The sequence below is a fragment of the Rhinoderma darwinii genome, chromosome 2 (genome assembly GCF_050947455.1).
Source record: "Rhinoderma darwinii isolate aRhiDar2 chromosome 2, aRhiDar2.hap1, whole genome shotgun sequence".
Classification (NCBI taxonomy): Eukaryota; Metazoa; Chordata; class Amphibia; order Anura; family Rhinodermatidae; genus Rhinoderma; species Rhinoderma darwinii.
In genome coordinates, this window is record NC_134688.1 from 376,224,264 (window position 1) to 376,245,353 (window position 21,090).

Consider the following 21,090-nt stretch of genomic DNA (forward strand, 5'->3'; position numbering starts at 1 on the left):
GTCAGAAGTTTGAATTGGTGGGGGTCCGAGCACGGAGACCCCAACAAATTGCTAGAACGAAGCAGCTGAAGTGCTACCGGTCTGTTCGGCTTTTTCCCGGAAAGCCGATGTATCGGAGTACGGGCTCATAGACTTTCTATTGAGTCCGTACACAGATACATTTATTTCCGGAAATAGCCGAACAGACACGAAGCGGCTCAGCGCCCATACGAGCACTTCAGCTGCTTCGTTCTAGCGATTGGTGGGGGTCTCAGTGCTCGGACCCCCACCAATCCAAACTTCTGACATGTCACTATGACAGGTCAGAAGTTTGTCAAACGTTTAGCTACACTTTAATTATTTAGCTTGATACAGGACCAAGGTTTGACTGTAATAGCAAGTAGGGAAGGAGCTTACAAATATTAGAGTACCCTATTCAAGGAGCAAATATATTAAAGAGGCATATGGTCACGTGAAAATTAATTTCCTACAATCAGTATCTAGTAGACCAATAAATAGGGAATATTTAAGAATATTCCTACTCAAATATCCAGTATATAAGAAAAAGAAAGGGAGATGCCACAAATTATAATATTATGAGTTGCCCCTATATAGGTTTTAAAAAAAAAGAAAAACATCTTATAATAAACTTCAAAATTAATATTAGATTAAAAGAGACAATAGGCGGCAACACATCCAGTATGAGTAGTTTTGAGATACTAAGAACTTTAATGTGTGTAGAAATAGACATCTACTCCAACTTTTACAAGTACACAGGGGTTGAAAATGACTGAGAGGTTCAGGGTGAGTGATCCTTTAAAGGTTGTGCCTAGCTGGTGAGTCTACGCTTGGATCGTTCACATGCATTAACTAGCACACCTTTGTGAAGTATATAATCTGGCTGGTTCTTGCAAGAACTGGATTTGTGTGCTTGGAGGTTCAACTGCTTTCATAAATGCGGAGAATACCAGCCAAGCCTAGGAATATTATTTATATGTTTCAGCTGTTTATATAGTGCCAGCATATTCTACAACACTGATTATTGCTAGTCACATCAGTCCCTGTCCCCAATGGGGCTCACAATCTAATGTCCCTATCACAGACAGATAGACAAACAGACGCACACACACGGGTCAGCTAATAGGAAATCAGTATATTTTTTGGAGTGTGGGATGAAAGCCGGGGATGAACATACAATCTCCATGCAGATATGGTCTTCGGTCAAATTCAAACCCAGGACGCCAGTGCTGCAAGGCAACAGTTCTAACTACCGAGCCCATATGTAAATATGTCTTCATCTTCAAGAGCAATAATGCGATAATGTGATGAAGAAGAAGCGCAAGTTAAATATATGTGCCCATTCGTACTCTACTGCCACGTTGCCACATCCATTAATTCTTGTAAGTTCAAGCGCTAGCTACATTCTTTATTCTTGTAAGTTCAAGCGCTTTTTACTGAACCCATGGTCTTGTTCAATTATGCCAACAACCTGGAAAACCGGCACTGCATTGTGTTTAGAAATACAGGTCCCCAACAAATAAAATGCAATACAAGCAAATCCTTTCAGTGTCTGGAGTTGCTTCCATAAATCATGAGAATACTAAATCTCACCTCTAGCGCGGCGTCTTCTGGAAGGTCAGTACAATGGACAGCATTTTTCATTTTATTTTTCCCAAACTGTGCACGGAGAGTTCTAGGTCGGAGATGACGGGCTATTTCCTAAAATAAAAAAACGGAGTTGTAAAATGCAGCAGATTTATTAATGGTGAGCACCTTTTTTTTGCGCTACATATTGGTGTAAAGTAAGCCAACTGAGAGGTGGCATAAGAACGATAAGTGTCTAACATGTCTAGCAATATGCGCCAAACTTATCGCATAGCGTGTGCTACTGTGATGACTTTGGTGCGGTTTTTGCCTGTCTGTTCTAGTTTTATGTTGTCTACATGTTAATAAAGCTGCCTCAACGTCTTCCGCATAAACATTTAATTTACACTGGATAAAGAACACCTGAATACATGAAAATTAAGAGTCCTGGCGTCTTACCAAAATCCTATTTGTATCTGAACCAGGACACAGCTGTTCTACACAAGGTGTGGTGTTCTCTACTCTGTCTTAATGTTGTAAGATACATTGAGAAATAAATTGCGCAAAAAAAAAAAAAAAAAGCCCTGGAGGGTACGATGTGTCTTTCTTCAAGGTCGTCTGAAGGTAGCGGAGCCAACAGCCTTCACTGCGATCACAAAGTCCAGGACCCACAACCAGGAGATTGATACATAGATGTTCTGAATATTGTTATGCATAGGATATAGATATGAATAGGGGTAAACAAACACGTACATGAGGGCTGCAGACCACCAAGGGTCGTATCTGGGAGGAAATTAGATCAGCCATTTTTTTTTAAGTAAATCCTATTGTTCCTCCCACTCTCACCTCTTCATGCTGATGGGACTTGATACTACCAACTCATGTAACATTATAGTAGAAATACTCTGAGAGCCCCGCAGATAGAATCCACAGTGTGCGTCTACTCGAATGTGACCGCAGCCCAGGGTAGAATATATTAGGACTGGCGTGTCAGATGTCAGTCTTAATGTAAAGAGCTCAGGAGAAAATACAGCTAATTTATTAAGAGGTGCATGTTTTCTGGCATGCAAAAGCCACAATTTGTGCATTTAAAAAAAACCTGACTTTTAAAGCTTTTACACCTTTGCTACTTTACAAAAAGGGTAGGGCTTGGCATAAAGGGGCGCATCGCTGGTTGTTCGTGCACCAGAAAAGGAAATGTAAGATTTCCACTATAATTTATGCCAGTTTCCAGCGTAAACTATAGTAAATGTGTCTGGCCACCGGTGGTCCCGTCCCTTTATGCATAGCCACTCCCTTTTTAAAGTGGCAAAACAATTGTAGCAATAAAGTGATCATTCTTTGAAAAAAATCGAAATAAAGAAATTTACCAGGTCAAATAACTTCATTCCTGTTTGACTACATAACATTATCTGTTTACACACAGCAGTGATTTCTAAGATTTGTAAGTTTTTTTGGTCATGTAATAGAAGTAGAGAGGCATTGTTTCCAAAATAAAACAAAGAATATAATATGGGATATTTCAGAATAGTTTGGGCAAACGGGTCTAATCTAGTGCAATGAAATACTGGGATTGTAAAACGACACTAAACCATGATTATTAGGGTATGTTCACACAGGCTATTTTCAGACGTTTCTCTGGCCGTAAACGTCCTGAAAAACGGCTGGAAAATCGGAAGCAGAACGCCTACAAACATCTGGCCACTGATTTCAATGGGAAATACGGTGTTCTGTTCCGACGGGGCGTTTTTTTATGCCTCATTTTCAAAGACCGGCACGTAAAAAGACACCCCCGTAAAAAATGTCACTTCTTGAGCCGTGTTACATTAACTCCAAAGAAAAACGCTACTTTGCTTAAAAAACTGCTGAAAATCAGGATTTGTTTTCCCTTGAACAGCCCCGTATTTTCAGCCGTTCTTTGTTAAGCGTGTGAACATTACCCTGAAAGCTTTCGGAATCCTGAGATACAATCACTGCACATCTCAGACCGAAAGAAGCTTCTGTGATGTACATAAGATTATCCCAATGCAGAAGTTACTCATCCATTTTAAAGGAACAAAGGGGGTTACACTGGAAGGAAACGGCAATAAGGAGCAGACTCATTGTGTATGTTCAGGTCCTCAGGAAATGCCTCTATCTGTACCATAAAAACGAGTCATTTCTGAGATAAGAACACAAACAATGGGGGGGAGATAAGATCAGGTAACGCTTGACAAGAAACAAAGTGAAATCATTCCATTAGATTGAGCAGTGGCTAACTACCAAAGTTCAGATGGAAACAAGACTTCGGGTATGTTTACACGCTTAGCAAAATACGTCTGAAATTACGGAGCTGTTTTCAGGCCAAAACAGCTCCTGATTTTTAGACGTTTTTGTAACTACTCGCGTTTTTTTCGCTGCGTTTTATACCAACGTTATTGGAGCTGGTTTTCAATGGAGTCAATGAAAAACGGCTCTAAAAACGTCCCAAGAAGTGACATGCACTTCTTTTTCGCGGGCGTCTTTTTACGTGCCGTTTTTTGACAGCGACACGTAAAATTACACCTCGTGGGAACAGAACATCGTAAAACCGATTGAAAGCAATGGGCAGATGTTTGCAGACGTAATGGAGCAGTTTTTTCAGGCGTAATTCGAGGCATAAAACGCCCGAATTACGTCTGAAAAGAGTGCGTGTGAACATACCCTTAAAGGGAAGGCGTCATGATTTTTTTTTTTTTTATTATATTGCTTTTTATATAATGTAAAGAATTTTTTTTTTAATTTATGTTGTCACTTTCAACTTTTTAATGTATTAATACTTTTACATCTCTATGGGGGCTGCCATTTGTTTTTAATCTCTGTATGTGTCCATTAACGACACATACTAAGATGCTATATGGCACGTACAATCCCATAGAGAATGCGAACGGAAGCTGTTCCATTCTCAGAAGCGTGCGCCGTCTGTGTGTGAACTGCGCTTGCACACGCCGATCAGAACGAAGCTCGTTCCTAGAGAGAAATCCGGCGCCATTTTCATGTGGAACGGAAGCTGCTGCCGGACAGTAACATGACTACTTCCGGTCGCGGCTTTCCGGCCATATGTTCAACGAAGCGAAGGCGCAAGGAAGAGGAGCGTAGACGGCAAGAATTGGTAAGACACTCAGAAAATGGCGACACAGTGTATGCGGTTTGAAGACATTCAAACCCCTCCCCCGCCTGGCACTAGCCAGAAGAAGGTGGGGGGGGATTGTGTGAGGACACTAGAGGAGAGTGTGTCCACCCCAAATTTGCAGCAGAAATCAATGAGGTTGCTTTACCACAGTGACCATGCTGCAGTTTTGGGAACTGCTCCCTCTAGTGGCCAGCACATGGAAATATTATAAATTAGAATCTAATTTATAATATTTTCTGACTTGTGAAAAAACATTAAAACAATGTGTAATCCGTTATATACTCATTGTTTGTCGCTAGAAATTATTTAATTTTTTTTCAGTTACATTCCCTTGAAGTTAGATCTTAATGTATTTTTATACTATTAAAATAAGAGTATCTTCAGGAGAAAACATCTCAAAATGCATAAAATGAGAAAGTTCTTTTAATGCCTGTGGTGTATGCTGCAGTGGTGTGGTAATCGAAGATCGGGTCCACACATTTCAGACAATAACCAATTTCTATGAACCTAACCTGTACCGGTTGTCCAGCAAATGGTGGAACATCTACTTAGATCTATCTCGAAAGTGAAGGTATTTAATGCTTAAAGGGGTTGTCTGAGATATATTTTTATTTAAAAGTTAAACACACAATACACACATTAAATATTCCCTAATATACTTACCTGTGCAATCTTGCTTCTGTTCTCCGTTCTGGCAGCTCTTTTCTTCCGATCACATGTCTTCTGACGTCACGTTTTCTTCCTCCTCCACTGTCGTGTCGTATCCCGATCACATGGTCTCGCCCCAGCGAGACCTCGGATGGGACACGACACGTCACTGGAGACGTGTCGTTTCTGCGGGTGCCCGCCCAGCCTATGCAGCTTTTTTTCACTGTGAGCGCGCCTATGCGTGTTCACAGTGAAAAAAGTGAAGAGGGACGGCACCAGCGGACTAGAGAGGTACAGTGACCTCTGTACTTTTAGTTCTTCCCCTATCAAAGCCTACACATAGTAGGCTTTGATAGGGGATCAGACAACACGATGCAGCACACGGGTCACCGTTGCGCCGTAGCACCGAGCAGGCCCAAGGAGGAGCCGCACTACTCTATTATAGGCTCTGCTCCGATGTCAGGCGAGTCCCGGAGCAGAGCGTATAATATTAAACTGTATAAGATCTTCTGGGGTCCTGTATCTAAGCCTACATTGTTAGGCTTAGATACAGGGGCTAAAAAAAATTGTCACACATGGAGCCTGTATCTAAGCCTAACACAATGTATGCTTAGATACAGGACCCCAGATGACATTCTTTTTATTCCTGTATAAGATTTGTGTGTTGGGGCCCTGTATCTAAGCCTAACATGTATTCTTAGATACATGGCCCATGTGTGACACTGTCTGCTTGGGTAATGTATCTAAGGCTACCTTGTGGTAGGCTTAGATACATGGTCAAACAGACAGTATCACACATGAGCAGTGTATCTAAGCATCACTTTTTTTTTCTTAGTTATGTGTTTTTTACAGGTTGGGTCCTTGGTACTACATCAAGTTCAAGGACTACTTCAATGACACCTTTTTTATTTTTAATAAAATCGTTAACCAGTGTTGTGTGTGTTATTTTATTACAATATTTTTTCTATGTCCTCATTTATTTTAAAATGTATTACTAGTTCATTACTGTCTAACAGCGTCCATTAGTAAGGCTTCATGCACACGAGCGAGTGTATTTTACACGCGTGAAAAACTTGCGTCAATCATGTCTGTGTGTGTGCGTTACGGCGGATTTACACGAACGTGCTATACGTCCGTGCAACCCGCGTGGTTTTCACGCGGGTCGCACGGACCTATGCAAGTCTATGGGGGCATGCAGACTGTCCGTGAGTTTTGCCCAGCGTAAGTACGCTGCGTAAAACTCGCGACATGTTCTATATTTCTGCGTTTTTCGAGCATCACGCACCCATTGAAGTCAAACCCCCCCCCCCCACAAAAAAAGACGCGAAAAGCGAAGCAAAAAAGGCTATGATAAACGCCACGGAAAACATTGCGGAAAATGACGCGAAAAAAGCCGCAAACAGAGGCTAAGAAGGCTGCGAAAAAAAACCGGGGAAAACCACACGAAAGACGCAACGAAAAACGCATAAAAAAATTTCCGAAAACAACGACGCAAAAAAAGAAACGATAAACGACGCGAAAAAAAGGATACGATAAACGAAACGGAAAACACAGCGAAAAACATCGCAAAAAAAAGACGCAAACAAACAAGCAAAAAACGCCAAGATAAAGTAAGCGAAAAACGCCCCGAAAAAATCGGCAAAGAAAAACGCAAACAGCGCACAAAAAACGCCGGGAAAAATGAAGCAAAAAACAACGTGCAGGGAGAGGTAAATCTGCCGCAAACTTCAAGACGGAATTTTGAGGCAGATATTGTTCCTGCCAAAAAACTCTGTGTGAACATAGCCTTAGTGGAGAGAGACATGAGATAGAGGAGGGCGGACAAGGGTTAGGGTATGTTCACACGAGGGCGTCCGTAACGGCTGAAATTACGGGGATGTTTCAGCCTGAAAACATCACCGTAATTTCAGCCATAACGGCATGTGCAGGCGCTTGAACGCCGCGTCCATTAGGGGCGTAATTGGCGCTGCTATTCATTGGAGTCAATGAGTAACGGCTCCAATTATGCACAAAGAAGTGACAGGTCACTTCTTTGACGCGGGCGTCTATTTACGCGCCGTCATTTGACAGCGGAGTGTAAATATACGCCTCGTGTGAACAGACAAACGTCTGCCCATTGCTTTCAATGGGCAGATGTTTGTCAACGCTATTGAGGCGCTATTTTCGGACGTAATTCGGGGCAAAAACGCCCGAATTATGTCCGTAATTAGTGCGTGTGAACATACCCTTAGGGTAGACACGAAGAGGTGAAAAGAGAAATAAAACATAAATGTGAAAAACATAATGGGGAGGAGAACATTTGCTCACCATCCTTCAAGAATGTCAGCAAGGAGACAAGTCCAGTGAAGGAGGTCAGCGGGAGGAGCAAGGACAGCTCACATGAACTCTTGGAAGGTACGTGCACGCTCATTGCAGCCTGCAATGAGTGTGCACGTGAAAAAAGTTTCATAACAAGGAAAGATCAACAAACCAGAGCTGAACTGCATGTAAACAAACTGTGCTAAATTCAAAGATGAAATGTGTTAAGTAGAATTTTTTTTTTAAATAATGCTTTATTTAGGTTGTCTGTATAAGGGGTAATGTATGACAGAGTTTTTGGAAAAATTTTGGGATCTCGGACAACCCCTTTAAGTTTACCTTGGGTTTCTGTATGAACAACAACTTTCAGAAGACCATAGACACATGAAGATGGAACAGGCTACAAAAACACTGCTAAAGACCTCCACGGTCAGACAAATGGTCTACGTGTGGAGAAAATTCAGGACTGTTGCTACTCTCCCTAGGTGTGTGCGTCCTGTTAAGATGACTTCCACTAAAGAATTATTAAAAAAGCAGATTTCTGATTTGGAATGGCTACATCAGTTTTCTGACCTGAACCCTATTGAGAGGGCTGTGCACACAAGATATCACAGAAATATTGATAAAATAAAACATTTGCAGGGAGGAATGGTCCAAACTTCCTCCTCAACGTTGTTCAAATCTTATTTGCAGCTAGAGGAAACATTTGGTGGAGGGTTCACTTACTTTTTCTCCCTGCACTGTTGAGGTTTACACAACGTGTTTAAGAAAAACTAGAACAGTACAAATGTTTGTGTGTTATTAGTTTAGTTAGATTGTGTTTGTCTAGACTTGTAACTTAAATAACAATCCGACCACATTTTATTAGTAAGCAATGCAGATACACCACGTGATCCAAAGGGTTCACTTACTATTTACTAGATGGCCGCATTATTAGAGACACCTGCCCTGTCATGATCGTAGCTTCGAGTAACTGATCGAAACATGGTCATCAGTGCTGGACTAGCCGGAGAACGTATTTATATAAAAAAAAAAACAACAAATAAAATATCAACCTTTTGGGGGTTTTCTCATGCAATAGTGTTGAGAGTATACCAAAAATGGTATACTCTCTGGAATTTTACCAGGAAACAACGTATTTTTTCTGTAATTTTTTATTTTTTTTTCTAATCATCGACCGAAGCTCCTCATGGAGCCTCCAACGCAGACGTGAACAGAGCCTTAGGCCTCATGCACACGACCGTAGCCATGTGCACGGCTGTGATTTTCATGTCGGCCGGCCAAGGAGTAACACCTGTGAGCCGCTCACAAATCGCGGGCCGTGCACATAGCTGCCTCCATTATTTTCTATGAGCCTGAACCGCAGAACACGGCCATAATAAGACATGTCGATTATTTCTGCGGTCCAAGCTCCTGGGCCATGCACGGACCGTCGATACCACGGTCGGGTGCATGGGCCCATAGAAATGAATGGGGCCGCAATTCTCCCGTGGATTTTCGGGGGAATTGCGGCCGCAAAAGCACGTTCGTGTGCATGAGGCCTTAGAGTTTTTTGAAGAGGCCACACATGAATCAAATAAAAGGGTTCTCACCTTTTTCTTCACCCAAATTATGGCAACATTTTACTCAGCCGTACGATACATACCAAAAAAACTTTATGCTGTATGTGGAATATGTTCTATGTGGAACCACTTACTGCATTTGTTGTACGTTTCCAACACTTCTTAGGGTATGTTCATACAGGGTAGATATGCTGTGTAAAAGTATACAAATGTATACGCCCTCGTCCCTGCAGGGAATTCCAGCCAAAAAAAATGCAGCAAATTGTCCTTGCCGGCATCCTGGAATGATGTTTCATCCTATGTGAGCAGTCCCACGGAATGAAACGTCGCCCCTGGAGGCCGGCACAGACACAGGAGCACAAAGATCAAATTATGAGATTTATTTTTGAAACTTTGTGGTGGGAATCGCAGCTTTTCCGCCACAAAAATCACACCAAAATCTGCTACTGTAATATGCTGAAAATTTTTCCGCAATGAAAAGCCGTACAGCAGACGCTGTAGCAATCGGACGTTCACAGTGCAGTCACATGATAAAACGAGTCAGGATTGTTTAGAAATGAAGCACCCGGAAAGAGGATGACCTGCCCTACCTTTAACCAAGTGTACTTTCCAAACGGGTGCCGCGATAAAAGAATTCACCGGAGTGTCCCTTTAGGGTACGTTCACACCGAGTTTTTTGCAGGCAGAAAATTCTGCCTCAAAATTCAGTTTGGATTTTGATCTGCCTGCATGCCGTATGCCGCGTTTTTCGCCCGCGGCCATTGTGCGCCGATGGGCAAAAACACCACAAAATACGCTTTCTCTGTTTCCCGTTGATGTCAATGGGAGGTCAGAGACGTAAACGCCCGAAGAAAGGGCATGTTGCTTCTTTTTTCCTCCCGCGAGACAGTTTTTCCGCTCCACCTCCCATTGAAATCAATGGGAGGCATTTGACTGTTTTTTGATGCGGTTTCCGAAAAAATAATTCTCAAACTGCTATGATGTACAGTATATGCACTATTTTTAAAGGCTGAATTGTATTTTGCACTAAGGAGATTTTATATATATATATATATATATATATATATATATATATATATATATATATATATATATATATATATATATATATATATATATATATATATATATCCCTAAGTAAGATGTGACCAGATTGACCTCCCAGTCATGCGTCTATGTATAATAGCTGGTACATGTAAATGAATAGGTTGAATCATATGGGAAATGTTCACATGACTAAATGAACAATCCAGTAGTTGTGTGTGGGAGCCGTCCTCTGCAACGTAACCATTGTTAGAGAGGGACAGCATTATATAAACAGCCAAGATAACCATCTATTTGAGTTTTACTATTGCATTTCAAAGACAGTAACTTTGGAGGACATTTCTTCCTTTTCGAGCTTGCAATAGACTCTGTATGGATATCTGAGCACCACAAACTTCATTATTCCCTGACAGAGATTATAACACAGAACTCATGCACGCCTTGTCAATACATACTTGTGGCATGTCCAACATAAAAAAGATGTAACCTACAAACAATAATACATGACATAATAGAGTAGGTTTTGTATTAAATCTGGGGAATTTCCAAATTGTGTAGTTCCAGTTAGAACACTAACCTATCTAATAATGACTAGAGTAATATCATATAGACAGGCCGAACTTACTGTTCAGCTCACGTATTCAGATATAAACTAGGTAGCCATATTATTCTATATCACATATGATAGGGAAAGCCATGAGTTGTGCAGTCACGTATTTCAGCCATTTTAAAAATATTGAAATCATTTTTTTATGCAATGTGGAAAGCTTTATTTCTTAATGGAAAGACACCACATTAACGGACGGTGCCCTTATACACCATGCTTTTAGAAAACGGGCGAACGATAGGTGGCTTGAAAAACCGTTGCCGAGAATCTGATCGATAATTCCAGAAGTGTCATAGTTTCCCAGCGATGGTTTTCATAAGATCTCAACCCTAGGCCTTTTGTTAATTTTACTGTTGCCACAAGTGCCATTTACATATCGTGACATCAATAATGAAGATTACCCATCAACAATAGTTTTAGCTTTTATCCTTTAGGCCCCAAACAATTAAAAGTAGGTTTTTATTTCCAACCAATAACAACTGAAGAGAAAGTCCAAACTGGTTATGACCTAGGGAACCAATTTACAAATGTCGGAACCTATCCCTTTTATAATAATAGTCACGGTCAATAGCCGCACTCGTACATTTACTGACTAGAATGTAAATGTTAACCACAGGTGGAGTCTCACTTTATTCAGCTCCAGCATTTCATTCTTAGTGAAAGGATATGATTAAATGAATTAAAGGATTGAGGAGATGCTAAATGGGATTACAACAAGTATACCTTAGACCAGGGGTCAGCAACCCTAGGCACTCCAGCTGTTACTACAATTCCCAGCATGTCCTGGCAGTTTTTGGCTTAAATAATAAAGCTTTTGGCTGTCAGGGCATGTTGGGAGTTGTAGTTCCACAACAGCTGGAGTGCCGAAGGTTGGTGACCCCTGCGTTAGACTATAATGGAACCAGTGATGCAGCAAAGATAAGACTCACTGACCAAGCCCACATGACAATGACTTATTTTTGTAGGGGTCACCGAGTGTATACAATATGTACCACATTTTTTGTTTGTCGTATAGCCGGCGTTACTCTGTTTATCCCATTAAATAGTCCCTAACTTTTCAACAAACTTTACATAAATCAATAGTACAAGCGGATATAAAAACAAAATGCCTCTTACTTCACTTATCAGGCTTCTTTCCCCACACTCCTAACTGTTCACTCACTCTAAGGCTGGGTTCACACGTACATGTTACGTCCGTAATGGACGGAACGTATTTCGGCCGCAAGTCCCGGACTGAACACAGGGCAGGGAGCCGGGCTCTCCGTGGAACTACTGTCCCATATTGAAAACATGATTACAGTACAGGACAGTTGTCCTGCAGCGAGGCAGGGATTCCTAGCGTCATACATAACTATGATGCTAGGATCCCGGCTCCCTGCAGTGTGTTCGGTCCGGGACTTGTGGCCGAAATACGTTCCGTCCATTACGGACGTAACATGCTCGTGTGAACCCAGCCTTAATTTACTGCTTTTTCCCATCACCTCAAGACAAGTTGGACTATATGCAGGAGCAGAGTGAGAGAGAAAGGCAGAGAGACACAGAGACACACATGCACTAGTTCCTAGCAAATGTTATATGTCTCCCCGATGCTGCATTCACAGCTACACTGCTCATTACTGCTGTATAATCTTTGTAACCAATGCATGTAAAATTCAAAAAAAATTAAGCAACTTTGCAAATAATCTGATTACAAATGTTTTACTCTATTGTGTCTACAGCGCCTATGTGTCTCCATGGTAACAGACTACAAACAAACTCTGTGTGGTCTGATCCTGAAGTTATACTCCCATCTATCCGCTAATCCTTGCTAACATACATTCTCTGTCTTTCCTGATAGTTTTCGGTGTAGTAAAAAAGGATATTTGTATCAAAGCAATAACGCTTTTATAAAGTTTAAACTGGGTCGTTTACTTCTGTAATAAAAAAATGTGACAAGCAGATGTTTGTAAATTGTAAACTGGTGCGTTCACATTTAATTCGAAAATTTCTGAAAGTGCCAACAATTTCCCATGTGAAAATCATTTTCATTATTTTGGACATCTTTCTTTGCATGCCCCTTTACCAATAGTATCAGAATGCCGGTTGGATCGGGGGACGTCTGTTCATCTGGTAAAGCACACCGCTTAGTTATGTCTCCTGTAACATTAATGACCGTTCTCCATTACTGATATCTATGTGCCGTCTAACTAGAGTATTTCTTCACATAATGTATCCTGATATACACATATATAGTGAAGGAAAATGTTCATGTGACTAGGGCATCAACAGTGTGGTCAAGCAGGTACAAATAATACATTTCATAGAATGAGAGAAGGGAACCAACATGAGCGGAGTGATAAAGAGAAGGCTTATTCTATGCATCTGGATTCGGACGTCCAACTAATAAATATTAATGGACTTTCGCTAGAAAATTGCTCTATGCAGATGTACACAGGAAACACAGAGAAGCCCTCATATATATTTCAACACATTTCCAGATCAGTCAGATCTATTTTATTTTTCTTTCTTTTTATATCACCCGCCATATTGTCCTCTGGATGGATAGAACGCTTATGCATACCGCTGCTAATTGACATTTCAGGGACTGTATCGAGATGCAACTTAATAAGCAGCATATCATTTCTAGTTAATAAATCATTCACCGGGCAGGTCATTAGGTGCAGTTGTTTTCTTTTATCTTATATATCTGTCCAAGTAAGCTCTCAGAAATCCATAAAACGATATCATAATTTACAACGTATTCGAGGCTCAGTACTAGTTTCAAAGCTTTTTTTCTTCCCATTACTCGGTAAGTTTTAGAACCACTCTGGAAAACCAGTAAGAAAAAAACCTTCTAAAATACGTATGAATTTATTCCTCTATCCACCGGCCACGTGTTATGGTTAGTCCTCAGTAACATTTCGCCCCGTGGTCACTTGAGTTTGTCATGTGACCCTGGAGACAGGGACGTTTCATAGTGACATAACACCACAAGGGAGGCCTAAGGCTATTTCCATATCTCCATAGAGTGGCACCTCGCATGTTTGACCGCCACTCCTCCTCATTAATTGAGGATCACGGCTATAAAGAGACGTCCATTACGTCATACAGCGGTATCTCTTGCCCCAAAACCACCAATACCCCTGAGGAAGCCACGACTGTAAGCATATTACAATTCTGTTCATTTTCAAATTTTAGCCATGTTAAAAAACCTCTTTAAAGGGAAACGGTCACCAGCATTTCACCTATTAAACCGACTATACCTGGTGGTAGTGGGTGAAAAATCATTTCTATATAACCTATAATTGTCTTCTTAGTCGGCTCTGTAGCTTTAGTATTCAGCTTTTTAGTGTTCCCACACCGTATGCTAATGAGCATAAAAGAGTCAGATCTTCATTTGAAAAGAGTCAAATCTTCGTTTGAAAAGAGTAAAATCTTCGTTTGGAAAGAGTCATATCTTCTTTGCTCAAGTCTTTCCAAGTTTACTCCGCCTCCGTACTTTTGATTGACAGCTCCTTGCCTTCCCCCAGCACACAAAATCCCACGCTTGTGCATTGATGTCCTCTTCTGGTGTGTGCGCACAAAGGGACACCGGATTATTATGATAAAAGGCGCAAAGTGTCTGCGGACCGTTATTTACACTCGGTGGAGGAGTTTAGGAGAGGGGATAACGGCAATGAACTTTTTATAGCAGCGGCCAGTGAGGGATAAGTAAAGTTCAATAGGTGAAATGCTGGTGACAGGTTCCCTTTAAAGTATCTCTCTCATTTTACCCCCCCTCCAAAAAAACAACAAAAAACTACAACAAAAGAAACACGTAATTGTGATAAAATTCTGCCACAATATATCTTGAGTATTTTTATTTCCTTTTACCCTTGGTTTTTTAAAGCTATCACCCCATGTCCGCATGCTATTTGGACCTTTCAAACTCGGTGCTGCTGCATTGCTGAGAAGACAGGATCACACTGCAGCCTCTGCCAGTACGTCTTGTACTGACGCCAGTGCCCTCAGTTCCCAGAATTCATTGGGGCTGGCATCGGGAGCACGCAATGCACAGACAGCTAGAGAACGCCGTTTTTCACAGTAGTCCCCGGCTGCCTCTAAAGAGGAGTACTGGGGGAACTCCACTTAACAACGGGGTATAGAGAGCTAAATAAACTGGATAGTCAATATTATGGGGGCGGGGAAATGAAATGACGGTGACTTTTTAAGGAACATAAATATCTGCGGAATGCAAATAAACCGAATACAGATTCCAAGAAGGAACCAGCATAACATCACTCAGTGCAAGTAAAGAGTTTACAAATTTACTTAACTTTTAAGGCTCTGCTCACACCCGACATGGCCTATTAAGGTTTTTTTTTTTTAATCATATATTTGTCCAAGTAAATTATCAGAAAGCCGTGAAATGACATTATTACGACATATTCAAGGACCAGTACTAGTTTTAACGTTTTTTTTTCTATTACTTGGAAAGTTTTACGAGCTCTATTTTGCGGTCAAATCTGATGAAATTACCGACAGAGGCTCTAAACAGTTTCTCTAAAGCAAATGTAAACCTTTAGGGGGTTTTCCCATCTCGGACATTTATGACACATCCACAGGGTATGCCATAAATGTTTGATAGATATGAGTCCCACCTCTGGGACCTGCACCTATCTCTAGCCCCCTTAACCCTATCCTACCTTTCGTTGCTGTTGCTGGGGTCTGGCCACTGACTGACGACACGGTTGGGTTTTTAGGAAACAGACGAGCGCATTTTGCTACGCTGTTTACCGAGCTCATATAGAAGTGAATGGAAGTTAGGGAAGCAGTTTAGCAAAGTTTGCTCATTTTTATTTGTAACTCAGGAGCTATGGAAACGGCGACCGTGGCAGAAGGTAGGACGTGGATCAGGGGGCCCCGTTCTTGAGATAGGTCTAGGTCCAAGAGGTGGGACTTGCATCTATCGGACATTTATGGCTTATCCTGTGGGTCTCGAAGGCGAACTTGCTCATCGGGAGTCTGGTGCTGACATATCGATTCGAACCGCGGTTTAAAACAATTCTACTTAAGTGCCTTTAATGGTTATGTAGTACATGCAATAAAGCTGTGGCTGACCCCCATCCACATAAAAGGATTAAACGTGTTGGTGTTTTCATTACAGTCATGGGAGGTGGGATCGTGATGTGTTGGCCCTCAGCAGTCCTACAACAGATCACTAATCCGGCAGTTCTCCTTTAACTTAAAGGTATAGGCTTGCACTTGGCACTGTCCGGAACTCCTATGCATTGCAATGGAGAATGACTGTGCACGTACAAGCCACAGCACCGCTCTATGCTAATCGGTGCTTCAATGAAAGAAAAAAAAAGGACCCTCCTCATAAAAAACCTGATCTACTGGATTATGTTCTCAGCATAAAACGTTTCAGTGATGCATGACATACAATGCTCAAGGATAGCCGCAGGGAAGTGAAAATGTTGGAACCTATTTGCACACTAACTACTTTATATTACCACTCCAAACATTATAATATTGGAAGATTTTTTTTAATGTTTTTATGGATTTAAAAAAACAGGAATGCTCTTTTAATAGAGCAGTAAAGCCAAACTTTACAACACCAGCACTGACTGATATAATACCGCACCATATGGAAATTACAATAGATCTATTAGGAGAATTTAAAGCAATCTTTTTTAGTCCACACATTTTACTGGATGATTATTCTGACACCCGGACTAAACAGATGTCCTACTGATAAAAGCCTATGTCCAGTGTCAATAGTATTAGTGCAGTCCATTACATGTTACTTTGGGAAAATTGCTACATTAAACCATATGATTATAAGGCAGATCTCTAGTTACAGCTACAGAGATGCCCCTTATGATCGATGAAGGTCTATCCAATCCTGAAAATGAAGGTGATTAGCGCTGCGTCCGCATCACTGTTTTTCCCTGCACAGCGCAGCTCTCCGGTCACCTGCTGTGCAGGAAACTACAGCACGGCCCCATTCAAGTGAATGGTTACTGCATTTCCAAGACAGGTTTATTGTCACAGGTAAAGGGGATAAGGCAGAGAAAACTTGATTTTAGGCTATTCTGAGTAAAGGGGGCTTTACACTGGGCAATAATCGGGCAGACAATCGTTCATAGAACGCTCGTTGCCGATAATTGCCCTGTGTAAACAGGGCAGCGATCAGCAGATGAACGAGCAAAAAAACGGAAATATTATCTTTGTCGGCAGCCAACATGATAATAATGTATGAGGAAGATCGATTGGAGTAACGACCGCTTGTCCTGATACATAGCTCCTTGTGACCGGAGCAAACGAGCCCCGATCAACGAGCTGTCTCGTTGATTGGTGGTCGTTGCACCGGCCAAAATTGGCCAGCGTAATATGGCCTTTTGTGTACAATAAATGCCATCCAGAGATAGAGAATGTTCAAATGGTCTCCAGGCAGTGTTCGGTCAACATTCATGTTCAGCACATGACAAAAATATTTATTCTACCGGTATAGAACAATTGAAAATTTAGGTGAGTCATCAAATATGTTGTGTCAGAGTATCATTCATTAACAAAGGATAAATGTCTCAAAATGTTAAAGGCTTTGTCCACCATGGCAACCATTTTTATTTATTTTTTTACTGTCCCAATGCATCTAAATAAAAATATGAGGTAACTTTGTAATAGGTCTTGATTAACCCTTTCACGCCGCAGCCCTTTTTCAGATTTTCATTTTAGTTTTTTCCTCCCCACATTCCAAAGGCCATAACGCCTTTATTTTTCCGTCTATATAGTACTATGAGGGCTTGATTTTTGCGGGACAAGTTGTAGTTTTTCGTAGCACCATTTATTTTGCTGTATAATGTACTAGGAAACGGGAAAAAAATTATTTGTGGGGTATAAAATGAAAAAAACAGCGATTCCGCCATGGTTTTTTGCGCGCCATTTTTACGGAATTCATTGTACAATTAAAACATGTTAATTTTATTTTATGGGTCAATACGATTACGGCGATACCAAATATGTGTAGTTTTTTCTATATTTTACTACTTTTACAAGTAAAAACCTAAGTGTAAAAGAGAACATTTATTTTGTTTCGCCAAATTCCGAGAGCCATAACTTCTTTATTTTTCCGTCTATTAAGTTGTATGAGGGCTTATTTTTTGCGGGATAAGCTGTAGTTTTTAATAATACCATTTTCGTGTAAATGTGACAGTTTGATCACTTTTTATTTCATTTTTTGTGGGAGATGAGGTGACCAAAAAATAGAGATTCTGGCGTTTACAATTTTTTTTTTTTACGGCGTTCACCGTGCGGGTTAAATAATGATATATTGTGATAGTTCAGACTTTTACGGACACGGCAATACCAATTATGTTTATTTATTTAATTGTTTACTATGCTCTAGGGGGGAAATGGGAAAAGGGGTTTTTTTTTAACTTTTAATTAAAAAATTTTTTTTTTACACAAAAAAAACAACTTTATTTAACTCATTTTTAAATTTTTTATTAGTCCCCCTAGGGGACTTCAACCAGCGATCGTTAGATCGCTTGCACGATATACTGCAATACTAATGTATTGCAGTATATCGTGATTCTGACAGTCTCCTATGAAGGAGTACCAAGATGGCGGACCTGGGGGACTTCGTCAGACCCCCAGGCAGCCGTGTGAACCAACGGCTCCCCCCGATCTCGCCGTGGGGGGGCCGTTGAGACGTTACAGGGGGTCGCCCCCCTGTTTTAGTAATTTAAATGGCGCGATCTCTATTGAACGCGGCATTTAACAGGTTAAACAAGCGGGATCGCGCTAAAGCGTAACCCGGAAGTGAGCCCGCTCCATATTCCCCCACCCGGCATGCGCCGTATATATACGGCAGATGTCGGGAAGGGGTTAAACATTTCCTGTAGTTTTCTTTCTACAGTTCCCATGCAAATCTATGTGTTTCCATGGTAACAAACACTACCTAATCTGATCCTGCAGTCATAATTCTCTTCCCCTATTTCTTGCTAACCTGCCCAAGTGTATGCTAGTAAAGCATGGCTGCAGAATCAGACTTACAGGTGTATAGGTCTGCATCGAAGCTATATCAACAAATTGATAGAAAATGTTTAATCAATACCTATTGCAAAGTTGCTCCATTTTTTACTTTTCGATGCATTGAGACAATAAAGGTGGAAAAGCCTTTAAAGAGGCTCTGTCACCACATTATAAATGCCCTATCTTGTACATAATATGATCGGCGCTATAATGTAGATTACAGCAGTGTTTTTTTTATTTAGAAAAACGATAATTTTTTACGTTGTTATGACCTATTTTAGCTTTATGCTAATGAGTTTCTCAATGGACAACTGGGCGTGTTTTACTTTTTGACCAAGTGGGCGTTATACAGAGGAGTGTATTACGCTGACCAATCAGTGACAAAACAGCGTCCATTCATTTACACAGCAGATACTGTTCTTACTAGTGTGCAGTCACATACTCACACACTAAAGTTACTGAAGAGTCTTGAGAGTTAATAGACATCACGTCCAACCAGGACGTGATGTCTATTCATCACTGCCGACACGTCTCTAACGTTTAGTGTGGGAGTCAATGACAGCAAGTGTGATTTACAGCGTGATCTCGCGAGATTACGCTTGCTGTAATTAACTCCCACACTAAACGTTAGAGAAGTGTCGGCAGTGATGAATATACAAGAAATAGAGCCCAGAAGCAGCACTCAATAGCAAAAAATGTGAATTTATTCACCCAACACAGCAACGTTTCACTTCCTCCATGGAAGCATTTTCAAGCCAAAGGCTTGAAAATGCTTCCATGGAGGAAGTGAAACGTTGCTGTGTAGAGTGAATAAATTCAAATTTTTTGCTATTGAGTGCTGCTTCTGGGCTCTATTTCTTGTATATTCATGAGGAGTACGTCACTCCTTGATATTTGAAGCTAGCACCCGCCGTTTTTGGTTTTCTACACTGTGCGTTCCTACTATTTGCTTGATGTTATGGCAGTGATGAATAGACATCCCGTCCTGGTTGGACGGGATGTCTATTAACTCTCAAGACTCTTCAGTAACTTTAGTGTGTGAGTATGTGACTGCACACTAGTAATAACACTATCTGCTGTGTAAATGAATGGGGAGAAGTGTATGACGCTGATTGGTCACTGATTGGTCAGCGTCATACACTCCTCTGTACAACGCCCACTTGGTCATATAGTAAAACACGCCCAGTTGTCCATTGAGAAAGTCATTAGCATAAAGCTAAAATAGGTCATAAAAATGATAGTTTTTCTAAATAAAAAACACTGCTGTAATCTACACTACAGCGCCGATCACATTATGTATAAGATAGGCCACTGATAATGTGGTGACAGAGCCTCTTTAAGTTTCATTTTTTCATATGGTAGTCTATGCTGTAACCGCCGAAACATCAGTTGTGTATCTTGTGTCCGCACTGGTAAAGATGACTCCCTATTTTATAGGTGTGTAAATTGCTCCAGTAAATTTCTTAGGATTATTGGCTGGTGTCCAACTCATAGGCCTTGTTCACACAGTGCAGATTTGGTGTAGATTTTTTTTTTAAGCTAAAACCAGAAAAGGAACCTTAACAGAAGAAATATCTAACAGGAAGGCCTTAAAAGGGTCTGCTCTCCTGGATCCAATTTTGGTTTTGGCTTAAAATTGCATGCAAAATCTGCACCGTGTGAACAGGCCAAACAGTGGAATTGTTTTTCGGATAGTTCCCACTGACTGGCTTTTGTTTCAGTACAGAGAAGTCAACTAGCAATATTCCAGTCGATAGATTTCTATATTTAGATGTGACAGTATATTACATTCTACCTACCATGCAGTTTATCTCCATAATTTACTGAAAGACACTCTATTAGTATGTTGTATGTGTAGTAACAGTATCCCTGTCAAACTATCTGATCCATCTACACTCATCCATTTGTCTAATTTTTGTTAACTAGACCAACAACTTATTTTTAGAAAGCCATTAGCTTTAGCACCTGCCACTAATACTTGGCACCATTTTCAATTTGTTAATGGGATCTAAAGATGTTTGCTTTGCATTTTCAGACTATACATAGCAGACTGGCCAGTATTGGGACAAACATTTTTGTTACTGCTTATAAATGTAATGAAATTATCTTATGTTCTCATAAATTTGATAAAGATGGTGGGGTGACCAGTGGTAAAGTAAAGGGGAAGAGGCAATCTGACATCCATATGTAGAACACCTGTTGACATAATAAACATAAAA

At 40.8% G+C, this 21,090-nt stretch overlaps 1 protein-coding gene across 5 annotated transcripts in view; it reads right to left on the reverse strand.

The window, feature by feature from the left end:
- The window catches only part of NME7 (NME/NM23 family member 7), a 129,010-nt gene that overhangs the window by 10,452 nt on the left and 97,468 nt on the right, over window positions 1-21,090 (reverse strand). For all 5 annotated transcript variants that reach the window (XM_075853900.1, XM_075853902.1, XM_075853903.1 and 2 more), the window contains one exon: window positions 1,591-1,698. In XM_075853900.1, the coding sequence (XP_075710015.1) occupies window positions 1,591-1,698 (108 nt within the window). The remainder of the gene's footprint in view (window positions 1-1,590; window positions 1,699-21,090) is intronic.